This window comes from Meriones unguiculatus, chromosome 7 (assembly GCF_030254825.1).
Source record: "Meriones unguiculatus strain TT.TT164.6M chromosome 7, Bangor_MerUng_6.1, whole genome shotgun sequence".
NCBI classification, from domain to species: domain Eukaryota; kingdom Metazoa; phylum Chordata; class Mammalia; order Rodentia; family Muridae; genus Meriones; species Meriones unguiculatus.
The window spans coordinates 11,893,641-11,913,491 of NC_083355.1; the positions used below are offsets into that span (position 1 = coordinate 11,893,641).

Sequence of the window (19,851 nt, forward strand, 5' to 3'; positions counted from 1 at the left end):
AGATTTCTATCCTACAGCTATTCGTTTCTTTCCATTGCTATGCTATGCCATTGATGGATATGCTGTAATTAATTTATCCATCGTTGATGCATATCAAATGGCTTCCCATTTGGGGCTGTTATTAATAACACTGACAGGAAGTTAGCATTGGGTATACTTTATGTATACTTTGGCACATTTATGTATACATGTGTAGATGTGTTGGGGTATATGCCTACTGGCGGAATTCTTTGGAATTCTTCTTTATATGTTTTCCTTTGGTGTATCTTGCAATTAAGTTGTTTACATCAATGTGAGCTCAAAGAATGAATTTCTTATAAAGTTTCTTCAAAACAGAAAAAAATGAACAAAACCATTTAGTACACACAAAATCTTCACAAATTATTATAGCAGCTTGATTGCTTAAATATAAAGCCAACCAAGACATATCAAAATGGAAAATGGTTAAATAAATGGGAGTATATTCATGTGATAGATTATTAACTTCTACTTTAAAAATGAGCTATCAGTCTCTGGAAAGTCATGAAATAAACTTACAGACAACATGAAGGCTACAGATCATGGTTCAAATTACATGAAATTCCAGCAAAACTATGAAAGTAATAAATATATTAGTGGTTCCCAGGGGTTATGGGAGAGAAAAGATGAGTAGGTGAACACAGAGAACCTTTAGGTCAGTGAAATGCCTTTCATAATACTACAATGGTAGATACATGTTATTGTAACTTCAACAAAAGATGTAGACTATAATGATTAGAATGAACCTTACTACAAAATGTGCTTGAAGAGTAAATAAATTTAGAAAAAATGATAGTGTATTTAAATACTTAGACTAAAGCTGAATAGTTCCTTTTGGAAAATAATTCTAAAACTAAGAAAGATAATATTACTGGGTCTGTAGCTTAGCAATGGAGCCTTGCGTAAGTGATGCTGTGAAAATTAATAGCCAGTATTTTTAGACTTAAAAACATCTCCAAGACTTATGTTGAAGTGAAAAAAATAAGATGTATAGATGTGAATGACCAAAAAAATGCCATCATAAATATCTGATTTTATACATATTGTGTATGAAAAACATTGCCTTCCAATACAATTATGACATAGTTTGTGACACCAGGGGAAAAAAAAATCCAAAGACAATGTTACATTGAATGAGATAGAAATCTATAATAGGAAAATTGATGAGATGAATTCCTTCTCTCTTTCAAAACAAGCTGTAATTCATATCACTATGCTTTAGTGACACCACTCTCTGCCTCATTTCAGGTCACCATGTTCTCCATTCTTGCTACTGACATAAATGAGTATGAGTTTCTAGGGCTCCTATTCTGCACATTTTTAATACCCCCCTTCACACTGACTGGCTCCCTACTAATTTTTTCTGAGGTAAGTAATATCACTCCTTTATTACCATGAGCAAATGTATAGGCACTGAAGAAAACCTTGAACAGGAAAAGTCGGTCCCTGGCTATGTAAGGTCTGAAGCTGTGATTTTCAGAAAATGATTTCGCTACAGCATGCAAAGGGCATGGCTGTGTTCTTTTGAGTTGAAAGCCCTGTTCTGGTTTATGAAAGCCAAAAAAAACTTTTGAGTAGTATCATTTTACAGCCTTTCTTCTGGGGAAACCTACAAGGAGGCAGAAGTGATAACCCATTTCTGTTAAGGTTAGGGTGTGTTGGGTTTAAGGTTCCTGATAGATACGTGATAAAAACAGTCAGCATTCAGGCAGATATATAGACCTCGATTTTAGCCCATGGGAGATTGAGAACATAGCAGAATACCTGAGGTTCATCAGTTTATAAGTGTTGGTAAAGCCAGTGCTGGTATAACCCAGTGATATAAACTACACAGGAAATAGAGGTTGAAATAAAAAGAGAGGGGACAGTGTGGACAGGAGCCAGAGAAATGGCTGACTTCTGAGTGTCAGGATCTCCCTCCCAGAAGCTCTGCCTCAGCTGTTCCATGGCAGATTCCAAGGGTGAAATGAGAGAGTTTGTGCAGGAGCAATTATACCACCAGATGCTACCCGGTAGTCCAGAAGGATGACAGCTGGGAAAAGGCCATTCTGTCTAGGGACTTGAGGGTCTTTGGTGGCGTTAACAGTGCTGGTTCTGATGAAAGCATCAGCTTTGCTAGGTGAGCCTCATAGAGAATGAGAGGCGAACAAGCTCTGGCAGTGCCGAGAGCACTATGTCAAGATGGAAGAAGGGGAAGGGCAGGTGAATCGGGAAGGTGGTAGATATTTTTAATCCATTTTCTTCCTAAGAAGCGTCATGCTGCACTGATGTGAAATATAAAATTCCTCGTAGAGAGGAAAAGCAGTGTCCGTGAATAATCCCCCAAAAAGCCAAGTGAAAACCACAAGCATGCATTCCACAAGTTGAGAGTTTGGTGTCCCTGAGACAGGGCCGTCCGACCACTTGGCTATATAACAGAGCGTGTGAAGATAGAGAACAGACCGTCTGTCTTTTGAGGAATGAGAAGTCTTCCTATTCAGTGAATATTTTCTTGGGGAAGTGAGAATTGCAGTCATAGCCAGGCATGGTGGCACATGCTTTTGATCTCAGCACTGCAGGGAGGCAAGGGCAAGTGGATTGCTGTGAGTCCAAGGCCAGCCTGGTCTACAAAGTGAGTCCAGGACAGCCAGGGCTACACAGAGAAACCCTGTCTCAAAAAAAAAAAAAAAAAAAAAAAAACAAAAAAAAAACCCAGAAAAACAAAAAACCAAATTCAGTCATTACTGTGTGTGACATGTAAGAATTAGCATTTTGAGAACAGAAGGAAAAATATGAAAAATCATTTCTGGGAGTGAATCAGTAGGATTGGCAGAACTGTGTGAACAGAACTCACTTTTCAAGCAGAATAAACAAAATTGAGAGGTAAACTATTCAGAAAGACCTCTTGATATAGCTCAAGCAATAAAATTGGCCCATAACCTTTTATTCATGATGAAGTCAGATGAAATCTACTTTTTTGAAGTCTAATAGGACAATGTATCCAAATATGTACAATTCTCCAAGTGAAGAATTTTGCCTGGTTTGGGGAATGGTCATAATTATTTCCAAAAGTGGATATCAGCAGACAAGAACATTACGAATCCAGGGTCCCTAGAGGAGGAAAATGGAGAGAAGGAGCATGAACAAGAGCAGAAACTCAAGTGAACACAGCTCAGAAAGAGGGTTTCCTTCAGAAAGACTTGCCCGCGACTTCAGTGGGTCCTGCCAGCACTGCCCACAACCCAGCTTACTCCTGGTGTTGCACAGACAATATTCTGCATTCTGGCCCATGGGCAAGCTCAGGTTCATAGAAACACTGAGAAACAAGGAAAGCACGTCCAGAGTTTATCTGATACCCAGGCTACGTGGGGTTCATTATACACAGGACAAAGCAGGAAGGAAGGAACACTCAGTTGAGCATGTCTTCTCGTTTCGCAGGTTTTTTATGACTCTGAGGATGACGTAGGAGCATCAAAGTCTCATGTGGGATTTCTGGCATTGCTGATAGTAAGATGGCATTTCCTTTGTAATGTTTTTGCAATAGGAGACACCTTTGTACTATCTGAGTTTTTTTTTTTTTATCAAAAAATTAAGTAATTTTTGAACATTTTGGGAATAAGAAGTAACACACACACACACACACACACACACACACACGACTTTAATCTGACTTTAAATCACTAGCATGACAGTGATCATCTGATGACAAGCATGGAGCCCAAACTCTAAACAGAATTAGTATTTGTATCAACTCATTACTACTATGTTAGTATCTTTTTACATTTATTTATTTGTTTACTTGGGAATGCATGTTATTGTATGCATGTAGGAGTCAAAGAGCAACTTAAGGGAGTCATTTACCACCTCATCTCACCCTGTGGGACCCAGGAATTGAACTCAGGTCATCAGGCTTGGCAGCAAGCATCTTTCCCAACTGACCCTCTCACTGGACCATTATGACTATGGTTATATAACTCCTGTTTTGAATAACCGAAGAGCTGGCTTTGACAGCTTCGTAAAATGTCAAAATAGACTGTCTTCAGCTTTGTGGGTGCTACCAAATGCCATCTTATAGATTCTCAATCTCATTAAATTACCCCCAATATGAAAACAATTATTTGTTGATGATGTTAATTTTGTTTTTCTTTCTTTGTCCCCAGCCTTATGTCCAGTTTTTTCTTTTCTTTTTTGTTCTCCGATGTCTGGAAAAGTACCTCAGGAACAAATCGCTAAGAACGGACCCTGTGTTCAGGTTGAGAGTATTCAAATAGAATTTCATGTTTCATTTAATCTTTATTCTTTAGGCATTTTAATATGCCCGAATTAATTGGGATCGGGGGAGAGAGCTCAGGATTGTTTTTAAGGGCCTGTGTCATAGGCAAAGTTATTAAAATTCATGATCTTACAGTCTAGTGGAAAAAGCAGTGTGAGCATACATAATACCCTAAATTAGGAGAGATGGAAATTTCACCGGTGCCCTTGAGTTATATACAAGAGATAGTATCTTTAAAAGAATAAATAAATACATATAAACAATTGGATAGAGGTTGACAGTCCAGGAAGGAAATATATGTGAACCATAGGACTAAAGTTGAGATCCATGCTCTTTTCCCTCAGACTTGAGAAGGCAGCTGGGACAAATTTAAAGTTTTATATTAGAGGATAGCATAAAATAAATGAAGCTGGATACTGGAAGATTCTGAAATAGGGAAGTATGAGAAAGGTATTGAAAACTACTTAATGAGAAACCAGTATACGAGTGTTTTACACACTTAGTTTCTCTTCTATCTCTTCGAAGAGACGCCATTCATAAGGCATCTCTTATAAATGAAGGCACTTAGTTGGAGCTTGCTTACATTCCTAGAGGGTTGGTCCATGATTATCACGGACACCGACAGGCATATCACTGGAGCAGCAGCTGAGAGCTTTACATCCTGGTGCACAGGCTGCAGGCAGAGAGGTAGACTAGGTCTGGCATGGGCTTTGGAAATCTCAAAATCCACTCCTTGAGACACACCCACTCCAACAAGACCACACCTCTTCATCCTTTCAGAACAGTTCCACTATCTGCTGAGAAAATGTCCAAATGTCTGAGACCATGGAGGCCACTCTCATTCAAACCACCACACACTGCTGGCTCTCCCCCATGAAATAAAAATCACATTCAAATCTAAGTTTGATGAAAGAAGTAGAGTGACAAGCTGACATCGTGTCTTAGGAAAACCAAGCAAACATGGTAATTACAGTGACCCAAGGAGAAAGTAAGCTGACTCAGTTATGGTCCATGAGTGGTCTTGTTGAACAGAAGCAGGAAGGACTGACTGACATATTCCTAAGAGATAACACATCCAGTGACAGAATGGACATAGGGATACTGATGAGACCACCTGGACTGGCTGAGATATGGTCCTAGTTTCATGTGCCCTGGCCCTTACGTAACTCTTACGTAACTCTTGGTATTATAAAATATACCCCAAATTCATTTTTAAAGTTTCTTTCCTCAAGGAAAGCTGCCTTAAAATCCATTGACAGAGCGCATCGCAGGAAGGATTTGACTTGTGAGTCTATACAAGGAAGGGCCTGGAGGAGGCAGTGTGCAGCAGTCTCTCAGTGAGAAGACTAACCTTGCTAGCTGAAAGGAAACCTGTCATCACCAATTAGGAGAACTACATTCATGTAAAAAGCAAAAGGGATTAATAGCAGTATCATTTGACTTGCTGATGAAAAAAGTTGATGAGGGTATTTGAAACGTATACAGTGGAGTTGAAGAATGCAGTTGTGTTCTGTTTCCAGCCCATCTACTTCAATAGCTGATAAGTTTAAGATGACGTTTTGATTTTAGAATTTCTCCAAGACGCGTTAAGCCTTTTCCAAACCCAGAAGAGCCTGGAGAAGAGGATGAAGATGTTCAGGTGGAAAGAATGAGAACAACAGGTGCTGTGACTACCCTACAGGTGGACGAGGTAGAGCTCATAAAAGCATTCTTCCTTAAATGATTCTGCCAGAAAAAAATGAGAAACATTCCAATATTAGTTCTCTTAAAAGCCCAAGGGGTTCTTTTGCTCTTATAGTTAATTACTTGATGTCAGTAGGTATGCAGGGTCCACAGGCTATGAAAACAAAGGGAACACACACATACGGATACACACACACACACACACATACACTCAACATGTCAATTTATTTTCAGAGTCACAGTTTTGATGAGTAAGGCAAAACATTAGAAAACTTAAGATTTTTAATGAGTTTCTCTTAAAGATTTGTTTTCTATTTTATGTGTACATGTGGGTGCCTGAGTGTACATATGTGCAATGTACATCATTTTATGTAGATGCCCACACATGCTAGAGGCCAGATGAAACCACTGGTTTCCCCTAGAACTGCAGTTCCAGGCAGTTCTGAGTCACTTCATGTGGGTGCTGGGCACCAAACCCAGATCCTCTGCAAGAGCAGCAAGCACTCTTAACCACAGTGGGCCACCTCTTCAGCTCCAGCTTTTATGAGTTTTACACTCCAAGTTAAACAACTCAGAAAAGAGTTCTTCTGTGTCTATGTTTGTATTCACGTGTGTGATGTGTGTGTGTGTGTCTGTTTATGTGTGCACATGTATATGTGTGTTAACAAATCATTGGTTTGTGTGAGAGGCCTCATTCCAGCTCTCTGCAGAATCGCAAGCTCAAATCATACACAGCAATGCTAACCAAAAGCCCACGTAGGTACTTGGAAGGGCTCATTTGACAACAGCAGTTTGGAGAAGGAGTGGTTTGACTCATGACTCTACACAAGCAAAGGCCCGGTGGAAGGGGTGTGAGGCAGTCTCTCAGTGGAGAGGGAGAATACTACACTCATATCCACTTGTCCTCACAGAAACCAGTCATTGTTGCTAGCTGTCTGCGGAAGGAATATACAGGCAAAAAGAAAAAATGCTTTTCGAGAACGAAGAAAAAGATTGCCACAAGGAACATCTCCTTCTGTGTTAAAAAAGGTGGGGAACCATAGTTCTGTCAGTAGAGCTGTTGTGGGCTCTGAAGAGTGGGTCTTTCTAAGGGGCCATGCGGGTCTAGGACTGGGGTCATCTGTTGGTGAGTGCTGAGAGGAAGCTGCCTCACCAGGGGGCTCAGGCTGTGTCTTCCAGCTGACAAGCCTCAGATTTAATACAACAGTTTTTCTTTGCAAAGGAAGAGAGAATTATGGCCCTTCTCTTGAATCCTACTAAATAAGGTAAAAGGACAGCATAGATTTTATCTAATTAGTAAATATTTATTTAATTTTTTGGTATTGAGGAAAAACCCCAGGACCTTATTATGCATGATAGGCAAACGTTCCACCACAATGAGTTACATCCTAAGTCCTGGTACAGGGTTAAAGTAGAAGTCTTCATGATAGGTTGAACTGAGTCCCAGTAGTAGTAGATAATTCATTCTTAACAAATAGTTTATGTCAGAACTTGGGAGGCTAAAGCAAGAGTATTGTAACAAGTTAAAGGCCAGCCTGAACTACACACATGAGTTCCAGTGCAGTCTGCACTACATAGTAAGAACTTATTTCAAGGTAAAATAATAGTGTTAGTTATGGAAGTTTTTGGTTAACTGAAACAAGTGTTCTTGGAAATTCTACCTCAGTCTCTTGATAACTTACCTTATACAAGTTATCTTCATTCTTTAAGACTCAGATTTCTCCTCTATAAGATGAAACTAGTAATGACATCAAGTGTATGTGTGTGTGTGCATGTGTGTGTATGTGTGTGAGACAGAAACAGAGATTGAAATATTGTATATATTTTGTGTATCCTCTTCACAGGGAGAGTTTACAAATTGTATTTAGTTTTATTTTTTAAGTTATTTGCATGTTCTTGGGTATACCTGTTTCTTTCAGGTGAAGTTCTAGGGCTCTTAGGACACAATGGAGCTGGGAAAAGTACAATGATTAGTATGATAACAGGAGACACCATGCCAACTGCAGGTCAGGTGAGTATTGCACATAGAAATATATTCCATAATGTCAAATAGATCATTTTACAGTGATCATTCATGACAACCTAAAAATACACTGACTGTTGGTCCTTAGTCAATTTTAGTGATATGCATTAAAGCTAACTGATTACATTTTTTCTACTTAATGCAAAAAATAATTTTTGAGAAGGGCTAAGATTATCCGTATAGTGCCCTTTAGTGAATAGAGAATAGAGATATTAATGAAAAGATTATGTACACGATACAAACACACACACACACACACATACACTCATGCATACGTTCAAGGAAGAGACCATTGCTTTGTTGTTTTCCCAAGAACTTGGTAAACTGAGTTGCCTCATCCAGCATCGTAGAAAAGACACTGTTAAATCTCAAAAGGCCATGCTAATGTGGTTACAGATCTGGAGCTCCATATTTCATAACTATACTCTGCTTCCATGCTGTAACTAATTACTGTGTGTCACTTGTGTAGCAAGAGGTCACAGGTGTCTGTGCAAAGGTGACAGCCATCGAAATTCTCTCTTAATAACTGGGACCCAGCCTGGCCAGATGGTGGGATGATGTCTTCAGTGATAGGAGAGATGCTGGAAGGAAGCAGCAGATGACTCTGGGGATGTATTGACGTTCTCAGTTGCTGTGTGGGAGACCTAGAATTTCCTAAGATGACAGACATTAGAGACAAGCCAAACAATTGTCCGCAGTCCAGAGAAAATCATAAGATGTACATAAGTTGCACTCTTCTAGGCCAGATTCGGTGAAATGATGGACAGAAACCAAAGAGTTACAACATGAGAGGAAAATGCTGTTGAGAGGAAAAGGATCTGAGGTTAAGATCAGAGGGAGGACCAATGAAGAATTGTTGTACATGGTACTGACTGCTAGGATGCTTCAGGAATTGCCTTTTTAAAAGTTATTACAGTTTATTCACTTTGTTTTTTTTTTTTTTTTTTTATTGTTTATTTATTTATTTTTTTTTATCAGTTACATTTTATTAACTCTGTATCCCAGCCGTGTCCCGATCCCTCATTCCCTCCCAGTCCCTCCCTCCCTCCCTCCCTCATCTCCACCGTGCCCCTTTCCAAGTCCACTGATGGGGGGGACCTCCTCCCCATTCATCTGATCCTGTTTTATCAGGTATCTTCAGGACTGGCTGCAAAGCCCTCCTCTGTGGCCTAACAGGACTGCTCCTCCCTTCGGGGGTGGGGAGACCAAAGAGCCAGTCATCGAGTTCCTGTTAGAAATAGTCCCTGTTCCCCTCACTTTGGGAAACCAATTGGTTACTGAGCTACCACAGGCTACATCTGAGTGGAGGTTCTAGGTTATATCCATACATGGTCCTTGGTTGAATGTCAGTCTCAGAAAAGACCCTGTGCCCAGATATATTTGGTCCTTGTGGAGCTCCTATCCTTTCCCCATCAGACTAACTCCCCTTCTTTCTTATGATTCCCTGTACTCTGCCAAAGGTTTGGTCATGAGTCTTTGCTTTGAAAACACTGCTAGTTAGAGTCTTTCAGATGCGCTCAGTAGACTCCTGTCATACGTTCAATGCACATCCCATCTGTCTTTCTAAACGAGGATTGATCATCTTACCCCATGTCCGCTCAATTGATTATCTTTTTTTAGGTGTATAGATTTCATTATGTTTATCATATCTTATAGGTCTATATAAGTGAGTATATCCCATGTTTGTCTTTCTCCTTCTGGGATATTTCACTCAGAATGATCTTTTCTAGATCCCACCATTTGCCTGCAAATTTCATGATTTCCTCCTTTTTGATTGCTGAGTAGTATTCCATTGTATAAAAATACCACAATTTCTGTACCCATTCCACCGTTGATGGACATCTGGGTTGTTTCCAGGTTCTGGCTATTACAAATAGAGCTGCTATAAACATGGTTGAGCAAGTGTCCTTTTTGTGTACTTGAACAAATTTTGGGTATATACCTAGCAGTGGTATAACTGGGTCTGGAGGAAGCACTATTCCTATTTGTCTTAGAAAGCGCCAGATAGCTTTCCAGAGTGGTTGTACCAGTTTACATTCCCACCAGCAGTGGAGCAGGGTTCCCCTTTCTCCACAACCTCTCCAGCATGTGTTATCGCTTGAGTTTTTCATCTTGGCCATTCTGATGGGTGTAAGGTGATATCTCAGGGTCGTTTTGATTTGCATTTCCCTGATGGCTAAGGAGGATGAGCATTTCTTTAAGTGTTTTTCTGCCATTCGATATTCCTCTGTCGAGAATTCTCTGTTTAGCTCTGTTCCCCATTTTTTAATTGGATTACTTGGATTGCTGCTTTTCAGCTTCTTTAGTTCTTTGTATATACTGGATATTAGTCCTCTGTCAGATAAAGGGTTAGTGAAGATTCTTTCCCAATCTGTAGGCAGTCGTTTTGTTTTGATGACGGTATCCTTTGCTTTACAGAAACTTTTCAGTTTCATGAGGTCCCATTTATTGATTGTTGCTCTTAGAGCCTGTGCTGTTGGTGTTCTGTTCAGGAAGTTGTCTCCTGTGCCAATGAGTTCTAGGCTGTTCCCCACTTTTTTTTCCAATTGATTTAGGGTATCTGGTTTTATGTTGAGGTCCTTGATCCACTTTGACTTTAGTTTTGTGCAGGGTGATAAATATGGATCTATTTTCATTTTTCTGCATGTAGACATCCAGTTGGTCCAGCACCATTTGTTGAAGATGCTGTCTTTTTTCCATTGAATGGAATTGGCTTCTTTGTCGAATATCGAGTATTCATAGGTGTGTGGATTTATTTCTGGGTCTTCTATGCGGTTCCATTGATCCTCCTTTCTGTTTCTATGCCAGTACCATGCAGTTTTTATTACTGTTGCCCTGTAGTACAGCTTGAGATCAGGAATGGAGATACCTCCAGATGATCTGTTGTTGTACAGGATCGTTTTGGAGATTCTGGGTTTTTTGTTTCTCCATATGAAGCTGAGAATCTTTTTTTCAAGGTCTGTAAAGAATTGAGTTGGTATTTTGATGGGAATTGCATTGAATCTGTAGATTGCTTTTGGCAGTATGGCCATTTTCACAATGTTAATCCTACCAATCCATGAGCACGGGAGATCTTTCCATCTTCTGATATCTTCTTCGATTTCTTTCTTCAGAGACTTGAAGTTTTTCTCAAACAGGTCTTTCACTTGCTTGGTTAGAGTCACACCTAGGTACTTTATGTTATTATTGGCTATTGTGAAGGGTGTTGTTTCCCTAATTTCTTTCTCAGCCGTTTTGTCTTTGGTATATAGGAGGGCTTCTGATTTTTTTGAGTTGATTTTGTATCCTGCCACTTTGCTGAAGGTGTTTATCAGCTGAAGGAGTTCTCTGGTTGAATTTTTGGGGTCGCTCATGTATACTATCATATCATCTGCAAATAGTGACACTTTGACCTCTTCCTTTCCGATTTGTATCCCCTTGATCTCCTTTAGTTGTCTTATTGCTCTGGCTAGGACTTCAAGTACTATGTTGAAGAGATATGGGGACAATGGACAGCCTTGTCTTGTCCCTGATTTCAGTGGGATTGATTTAAGTTTCTCTCCATTGAGTTTGATGTCAGCTATAGGCTTGCTATATATTGCCTTTACTATGTTTAGGTATGTGCCTTGTATCCCTGATCTCTCCAAGACTTTAAACATGAATGGGTGTTGGACTTTGTCAAATGCTTTTTCGGCGTCTAAGGAGATGATCATGTGGTTTTTCTCCTTCAGTTTGTTTATGTAGTGGATTACATTGATGGATTTCCGTATGTTGAACCACCCTTGCATGCCTGGGATGAAGCCTACTTGGTCATGGTGGATGATATCTTTGATGTGTTCTTGGATTCGGTTTGCAAGTATTTTATTGAGTATTTTTGCGTCAATGTTCATAAGAGAGATAGGCCTAAAGTTCTCTTTTTTTGTTGGGTCTTTGTGTGGTTTAGGTATTAAGGTGACTGTGGCTTCATAGAATGAGTTTGGTAGTGTTCCTTCTGTTTCTATTTTGTGGAATAGCTTGAGGAGAATTGGAGTTAGCACTTCTTTGAAGGTCTTGTAGAATTCTGCGCTGAAGCCATCTGGTCCAGGGCTTTTTTTGGAGGGGAGACTGTTAATGACTGCTTCGATTTCCTTGGGAGATATAGGGCTATTCAGTCTTTCTACCTGATCTTGACTTAGTTTTGGTAGATGGAATCTTTCAAGAAAATTATCCATTTCATTTAGATTCTCAAATTTTGTGGCATATAGGCTTTTGTAGTATGACCTAATAATTGTTTGGATTTCCTCAATGTCTGTGGTTATGTCCCCATTTTCATTTCTGATTTTGCTGATCTGGATAGTTTCTCTCTGCTTTTTAGTTAGTTTGGCTAAGGGTTTGTCTATCTTGTTGATTTTCTCAAAGAACCAGCTTTTTGTTTCATTGATTCTTTGGATAGTTTTATTTGTTTCTAGTTGATTGATTTCAGCCCTTAGTTTGATTATTTCCAGCCGTCTGCTCCTTTTGGGTGTATCTGCTTCTTTTTGTTCTAGGGTTTTCAGTTGGGCCATTAAGTTGTTTGTATGTGATGTTACGAATTTCTTCTTGCAGGCACTTAGTGCTATAAATTTTCCTCTGAGCACTGCTTTCAGTGTGTCCCATAAATTTGGGTATGTTGTGCCTTCCTTTTCATTGAATTCTAGGAAGTCTTTAATTTCTTTCTTTATTTCTTCCTTAACCCAGCTGTCATTGAGTAGTAAGTTGTTTAGTTTCCATGTGCGTGTCGGCTTTTTGTTGTTTCTGTTGTTGTTGAGATCGAGCTTTAGTCCATGGTGGTCAGATAGTATACAAGGGATTATTTCAATCCTTTTGTATCTGTTGAGGCTTGCTTTGTGGCCCACTATATGGTCTATTTTGGAAAAGGTTCCATGGGGTGCTGAAAAGAAGGTGTACTCTTTTGAGTTTGGGTGAAATAATCTGTAGACGTCTATTAGGTCCATTTGATTTAGGGATTCTGTGAGTGCTTTTATTTCCCTATTTGGTGTCTGTCTAGTTGATCTGTCCCTTGGTGAGAGTGGAGTGTTGAAGTCTCCCACTATTAAGGTATTAGGATCAATGTATGATTTAAGCTTTAATAATGTTTCATTTACGAATGTCGGTGCTCTTGTATTTGGGGCATAGATATTCAAGATTGTGATGTCCTCTTGGTGGATTTTTCCTTTGATGAGAATATAGTGGCCCTCCTTATCTTTTTTCATTAACTTGGGTTGAAAGTCTATTTTATTAGATATTAGGATGGCTACTCCAGCTTGTTTTCTGGAACCATTTGCTTGAAAAACAGTTTTCCAGCCCTTTACTCTGAGGTAGTGTTTGTCTTTGTTGCATAGGTGTGTTTCTTGGATGCAACAGAATGTTGGATCCTGTTTCCTTAACCATTCTTTTAGCCTGTGTCTTTTTATTGGTGAGTTGAGTCCATTGATATTGATAGATAATAGTGACCAATGCATGTTAGTTCCTTTTGTAATGGAGTCGATGATCTAACCCTGATTCATTGCTTGTTTTCTTTTCATTTTTGTTGGGATATTATCTGTATGCCCTGTTTTCTTGGGTGAATTTGTTTTCATTGGATTGGAGTTTTCCTTCTAGTATCTTCTGTAGGGATGGTTTGCTGTGTAGATATTGTATAAATTTAGTTTTGTCATGGAATATTTTGTTTTCTCCATCTATGTTGATTGAAAGCTTTGCAGGGTATAGTAGTCTGGGTTGACATTTGTGATCTCTTAGAGTCTCCATGATACTTGCCCAGGCCCTTCTGGCTTTCATAGTTTCTGATGAGAAGTCCGGCGTGATTCTGATAGGTCTACCTTCATATGTTACTTGGCCTTTTTCCCTTGCTGCTTTTAATATCTTTTCTTTGTTCTGTAGATTTAGTGTTTTGACTATGATGTGACGTGATGTGTTTCTTTTCTGGTCTAGTCTATTTGGAGTTCTGTAGGCCTCTTGTATATTTATGGACATCTCTTTCTTTAAGTTGGGAAAATTTTCTTCTATGATTTTCTTGAAAATATTTTCTGGACCTTGGAGTCTGGAGTCTTCTTTTTCGTGAATTCCTATTATTCTTAGATTTTGTCTTTTCATAGCATCCTTGATTTCTTGGATATTTTGTGATTGGAACTTTTCTGATTTTACTTTTTCTTTGAGAGAAGTATCCATTTCTGCAAGTGTGTCTTCAGCTCCAGAGATTCTCTCTTCCATCTCTTGTATTCTGTTGGTGATGCTTACTTTTGTGGTTCCTGATCTTTTCTCCAAGTTCTCCAGCTCAAGGGTTTTCTCATTTTGTGTTTTCTTTATTGATTCTAATTCTGTTTTCATGCCTTGCACCATTTCTTTCATGTGTTTGAATTTGGATTCCTGTCTCTCTACGATGGCCTCTATTTCTTTTTTCATTTCCTTCTTATATGCCACTAATTTTTCCTCTACTTGTGTATCTATTTGTTTGGCTATGTTTGCCTGTGTTTCTTTAAGGATATTGTCTATTTCTTCTTTCTTTGCCTCCAATTGACTGGCCATCTCTTTGAAAGACTTGTTCATTTCCTCCTTATGAGCCTCAAATAATTGGGCAAGCATGGCTTTAAAATCATTTTACTGTGCTTCTGCTGAATTGGTGTATCCATCGATTTTGGGGTTTGCTGGTGAAGTCATGATGTCCTGATTTATGTTGGAAGTGTTCTTTCGCCTACCTCTGGCCATTGGCTTATCTGAAACCTTCCCTGTTTGTTTTTGGATTCTGCAGATCAGACTGGTGCTGTCTCTCTCTGGTGTCTGGAGAGTTCTTCAGGAAGCTGAGCACTCTCAGCGTGTGCTGAGGACTAGCTGTACCTGTGGGAGGAAAGTACGCAGGCGCAAACGGGGCAAATGCAAGCGTGTGTGTGTGTGTGTGTGTGCGCGCGCGCGCGCGCGCGCGCGTGTGTGTCTGTGTGTGTAAGTGTGCGTGGATGAGTTTCTCGAGGGACAGAGTGATGGCTAATGTTGAACCCTTGAGTGTGTGGGAGGGACTCTGTACTGTATATGTCGCAGGCGCTAATGATGATCGCAGCGCAATTTCTGGTATTAACTGTCTTAGCTCCTCAATCAGGCCCACAGGGCAGGAACTTCAATGTCCCTAGTGCCCCTCTGTTTCCCAAAGTGGGTATGTGGGTGGGAGGGGGGTTCGATGCCTGGCTTCTGATTTAGAAGGACCCAGGATCTGGGGAACTGCAGATTCTCAAGGGTGCACTCACTTACAGGCAGGTCTCTTGGCCGAGATCGTGGTATCCGGGGCTCTCTGCTCTCTGGTTTGGCCCTGCTTCTTTGATGTGTTCCGCCAGTTCTGTGCTGCTGTCACTGCCAGGTTCTGAGGTCTTGCTGCAGCTGGAGATTTCAGGGTGGTCACTTCAGCAGGGATGGGGTAATCAGGCTCTCTGTTCTCTGGTTTGGCCCTGGTTAGTCTTAAACTGGAGGGCTGTGGTGCCCCGCCAGTTCAGTACTGCTCCGCTGCCACGTCCTGCTGTAACTGGAGACTGGCTTGCTAGTCCCAATGCTTTCTGGGAAGTCCTGGGATCTCTTCGTTGTGCTCTCCAAGCTTGGGAGGCCCAGTACCTGGTGTGTCCAGGTTGTATGACGTTTCTGCCTGGTTTCGGTGAGTATATAGCGTATTCTCTGTCACTGTGGGATTGGGCGGGTCGTAAGTCAGTGATGGCGATCCTGCGGAGCTAGTATGGTGTCTAGCAGATTCGCGCCCTGGGAGGATGGTGCAGCCGCTGCGCGAATCTGGGACTCCGGGGTACGTACTGCTGGCTTTTGTCTGCCGCTAAAGTGGTTGGGGCTCCGTCTCAGCGGTTGTATACCCCAGGCAGTTAGGTCTGCGCTGAGAAAGATGAGTCCGCTGTGCCGCTGTGCCGAGGAGGAAGGAGGTCTGGGGGAAGGGAGTGCAGCAAGGACAAAGGATCTTTTCTCTCCCTCCCCAAGCAAGTCTCCGGGTGACCGGAGGCCAAAGTTTTCACCTCCTGCGATGTTCTCTGGTGTTCAGAAAGCCTCGCTGTGGTTTTCCTGGGTTGGGGGTCCTTCCATTCTCCAACTCATAAGATCAGGTATCCCACTGCTCAGAAACTGTGTGTGCTAGTCGCCATCTTGGCTCCGCCCCCCCAGTTTATTCACTTTGTATCTTGGTTGTAGCCCCCTCCCTTGTCTCCTCCCAGTTGCACCCTCCCTCCTCCCTCCCCTCTATGTCCCTTCCAAAGTCCACTGATAGGGGAGGTCCTTCTCCCCTTCCCTCTGACCCTAATCTATCAGGTCTCATCAGAATTGGCTGTGTTGTCTTCCTCTGTGGCCTGGCAAGACTGCACTCCCCTCAGGGGGAGGTGATCAAAGAGCCAGCCACTGAGTTCATGTCAGAGACAGGCCCTGCTCCTCTTACTAGGGAACCCACTTGGAGACTGAGTTGCCTATGAGCTATATCTGAGCACGGGTATTAGGTCCTCTCCATGCGTGACCCTTGGTTTCATTAATTGTCTTTTTGTTTCCATTCCTAACTGATGCAGTGACTGGAGCAGTCCTTTAAAAATACAAATGAAAGCATGTCATCCTCCTGGTTACAAACCCTTACCACAGGTGGTCCAAACTCTACCAGGGTCTAGCATAATATGTGCTGTGGCAACTGCCTTTCTCTCTTTCTGCCTCCTGTATTGGCCCTTGATCTTCTCACTGTAGGGTATGCGGGCTTGATCTCCCAGTAGATAGAATGATCTCCCGGTGCTTGGCTATCTCCTTAGGATCACCCTAAGTTTCACTTGCTCAAAGGGCCATTTATTGCCTGTACTATTCACTTGATTAATTTATATGTTAGATGCATATATTTTCACGAAAGCATTAAGCGGAGGCTGTAACCAGTCCACTTATGTCTCAGCTTATTGTTTTCCATTTTCTCTCTAGAATGAAAGTTCTGCAAGGCAGAGTTAACTCCTCCCCTTCTCTTTTGTACCAGAGAGAGATAATAACAGAGGATCAAAGTCAAACGCTTAGGTTCTAAAAGTTGATCCTAGTTTCAGGTCCCAAATGAACCTTCTGTGATATTTGCAAAATTTTTAACCCACAAATGAATTAGGTTCACATATCTAATAGGGACACAGCTAACTGTAGGAATTTTTTTATGGATAAACAAATAAGATCAAATGCTTAGGTTCCAGATTCCAGAACATAGGATCACTGAGTACACATTAGCTGTTATATACAGCACAGGGCCGATCCCCAAAAAATAATAAATATTATCGTTTTATTGGTTTTCATGAGGTAGATATATTGCTAAGGGACTTTTACTTTATAAATCACTTTAGGGTTACTCAGCTTGTGGGTTGAACAAATGCTGTGTATAATAGGCTATTTAACAGCCTCTATGGCTTTTACCCACTAGATGCCAGTAGTACCCTTTCCACCACAGATAGGAGCACAGTTTTGACAAGCAAATATGTGCGTCTCCAGATACTGTGAGATGTATCCTGAGAGGAGGATTGCTCTTTACTGAAAGCCACTGACCTATTGGGGAAACAGAATGCTTAACAAGTACCCATTGCTCTGGGTGTTCGGATCAATGAGAAAATTCAAGGACTAACTAGCCCACCAACTAAGAAATCTTCACTTGAACTGTGGTGGTGGACTTAGCTGAAAACTCTAAACTATAATGTTAAAATATAATAATGTGGAATATTTGCTTTTTCAGTTGTTGAGAGCATGATCATTTTCCCAGAGCTAAATAATTACCTAAATCTTTAAACATTTAATGATTTCTGCATGAACTTCATACATGGGCACTGCATGTACATCATTTCTGCCCCTTCCCCTATCTCCTCAACTTCTCCAGTGTTCTCCCCCTACCTCCCAAACTCATGGTCTCTTCTTTAATTATCATTGCTGAGTCTGTTTAGCATTGTTCATATGAACATGTGTCCAGACCGCTTAGGTTCAGACAACCTATGCAGTAGGTCATCTCTGGAGGAAATAGATCCTTCCTCTCTCAGCAGCCATGGACAAGCTGTAGCTCTTTATCTGGAGTCTGGAGCCAGGTGGAATTTCCCCTAGCTAGTTTAGCACGTCAACTGCTGTTGTCATCATGACATGGTCTTGTTCTATAATTGTGTTTTTACTGTTATTCTCTTAGCTCTTAGCACCCACACACATGAGGAGAACATTATTAAGCACCACTTACATGCACACGCAACTTTGAACAGAATTAATATATATATATATGTACATATATATATATTATTTTTTTTGTGTGTGTAGGTACTTGTGAAAGGGAGTGGTGAAGGGGACTCCCTTGGCTTCCTGGGGTACTGCCCTCAGGAGAACGTGCTGTGGCCCATCCTGACGGTGAAGGAACACCTGGAGGTGTACGCTGCTGTGAAGGGGCTGAAGAAAAAGGATGCATTGGTCACCATTACACGGTACGTGGAGGGACTATACTCATTTCCTACTCAGGAGGGTGGTAACTTATTAATGGTGTTCACACAGATCTAAAGACAAGTGAACCCTTGCTTGTGGGAGAATCATCTACCTGGAACCCAGTTCACTATTGTTTTCTTTTACTTTAAGCCTAGAGAGAAAAGTTTATGGATTCTTCTTTCTATCTATTTTGTTGTAATATTTACTGGCTTTATCTGCCAGGAGGATGAGTCCACCATGGTGGGGAGACCTGGGAAGAATACTGAGCATTAGGGCATGATGGTCACAAGGGGCTCTGAAATATCAGTATTATCCAGTGTTGTGTCAGTCTAATGAAATTCACTAGTCCAGGTACATTTGGAGAAAAACGAATTTATTTATTTAACTCAGTCTTGGAGGTGAAAGTTCAAGATGTCAGCCTTTGGTCTAGCGTCTGATGATGACCAAACAGCAATGATGTCACTGTAGGATTGTGACGAGGGAGAGAGATGATGGGACCAGACAGAAAACTAGAGAGATATAATCCTTTCTGGAAACACAGCGTTGCTGCCCTAGGGCAGTGGTTCTCAACCTTCCTAGTGCTGTAACCCTTAATATAGTTCATCAGGTTGTAGTGACCCCAACCATAAAATTATTTTGTTGCTACTTCATACTGTAATTTTCCTACTGTTATGACTCATAATGTAAATATCCTATATTCAACCTCCATAAGGGTCATGACCCACAGGTTGAGAACAGCTGCTCTAAAAACTTTCTCCTAATGTCTACAGCTTTTAAGAGCTCACACTGTCTCCTTACCACCTCAGGATAAGTGCATGAATCCTTGGTGAATAAACTGTCTAAACAGCAGCAGTAACCTAGGGGGTATTAAAGGTGTGACCACTCTGATGACTTTTAAAACTGTCACTGCTATGGTATTGTTCCAATTTGCTTGCCTCGTTCCCTCCTGCTCACACCTGATAAAGATTGACTCATTGTTTTTCTCAGGTTGGTGAAAGCACTCAAACTGGAGGACCAGTTGAAGGCTCTTGTGAAGACCCTATCAGAGGGTGTGAAGAGAAAGGTACGTACAGGGCCCGGTACCCATTCTGCATCTCACAGGCTGATGACAGACAGGTTGTCCCTCTTGTTTCAGCTTTGTTTTGTGCTGAGCATCCTGGGGAACCCATCTGTGGTGCTTCTGGATGAACCGTCAACCGGGATGGACCCTGAAGGGCAGCAACAAATGTGGTGAGCTCTCAGGAGCAACACTTGTGTGGATTTATGGATCTTGTGAGGTAACCCAGACCCAGAAAGACACGCATGGTATGTCCTCACTTATAAGTGGAGATTAGCCATAAAGTGCAGGATAAACATGCTACAATCTACAGACCCGAAGAAGCCAAGGAGGGCCCAAGGGAGGATGCTTGCATCTCACTCTGAAGATTTGTGGATCTTGTAAAAACCC

General features: G+C 41.1%; 1 protein-coding gene across 5 annotated transcripts in view; it reads left to right on the plus strand.

Annotated features, from left to right (window-relative positions):
- Window positions 1–19,851, plus strand: part of LOC110539460 (ATP-binding cassette sub-family A member 9) — an 80,310-nt gene that overhangs the window by 52,700 nt on the left and 7,759 nt on the right. For 4 of the 5 annotated variants that reach the window (XM_060386482.1, XM_060386483.1, XM_060386484.1 and 1 more), the window contains 9 exons: window positions 1,267–1,386; window positions 3,436–3,504; window positions 4,158–4,249; window positions 5,840–5,960; window positions 6,865–6,982; window positions 7,873–7,964; window positions 18,246–18,406; window positions 19,392–19,467; window positions 19,540–19,634. In XM_060386482.1, the coding sequence (XP_060242465.1) occupies window positions 1,267–1,386; window positions 3,436–3,504; window positions 4,158–4,249; window positions 5,840–5,960; window positions 6,865–6,982; window positions 7,873–7,964; window positions 18,246–18,406; window positions 19,392–19,467; window positions 19,540–19,634 (944 nt within the window). Of the gene's footprint in view, window positions 1–1,266; window positions 1,387–3,435; window positions 3,505–4,157; window positions 4,250–5,839; window positions 5,961–6,864; window positions 6,983–7,872; window positions 7,965–18,245; window positions 18,407–19,391; window positions 19,468–19,539; window positions 19,677–19,851 lie in introns of all 5 variants that reach the window. The other variant, XM_060386485.1, reaches the window with a different exon arrangement.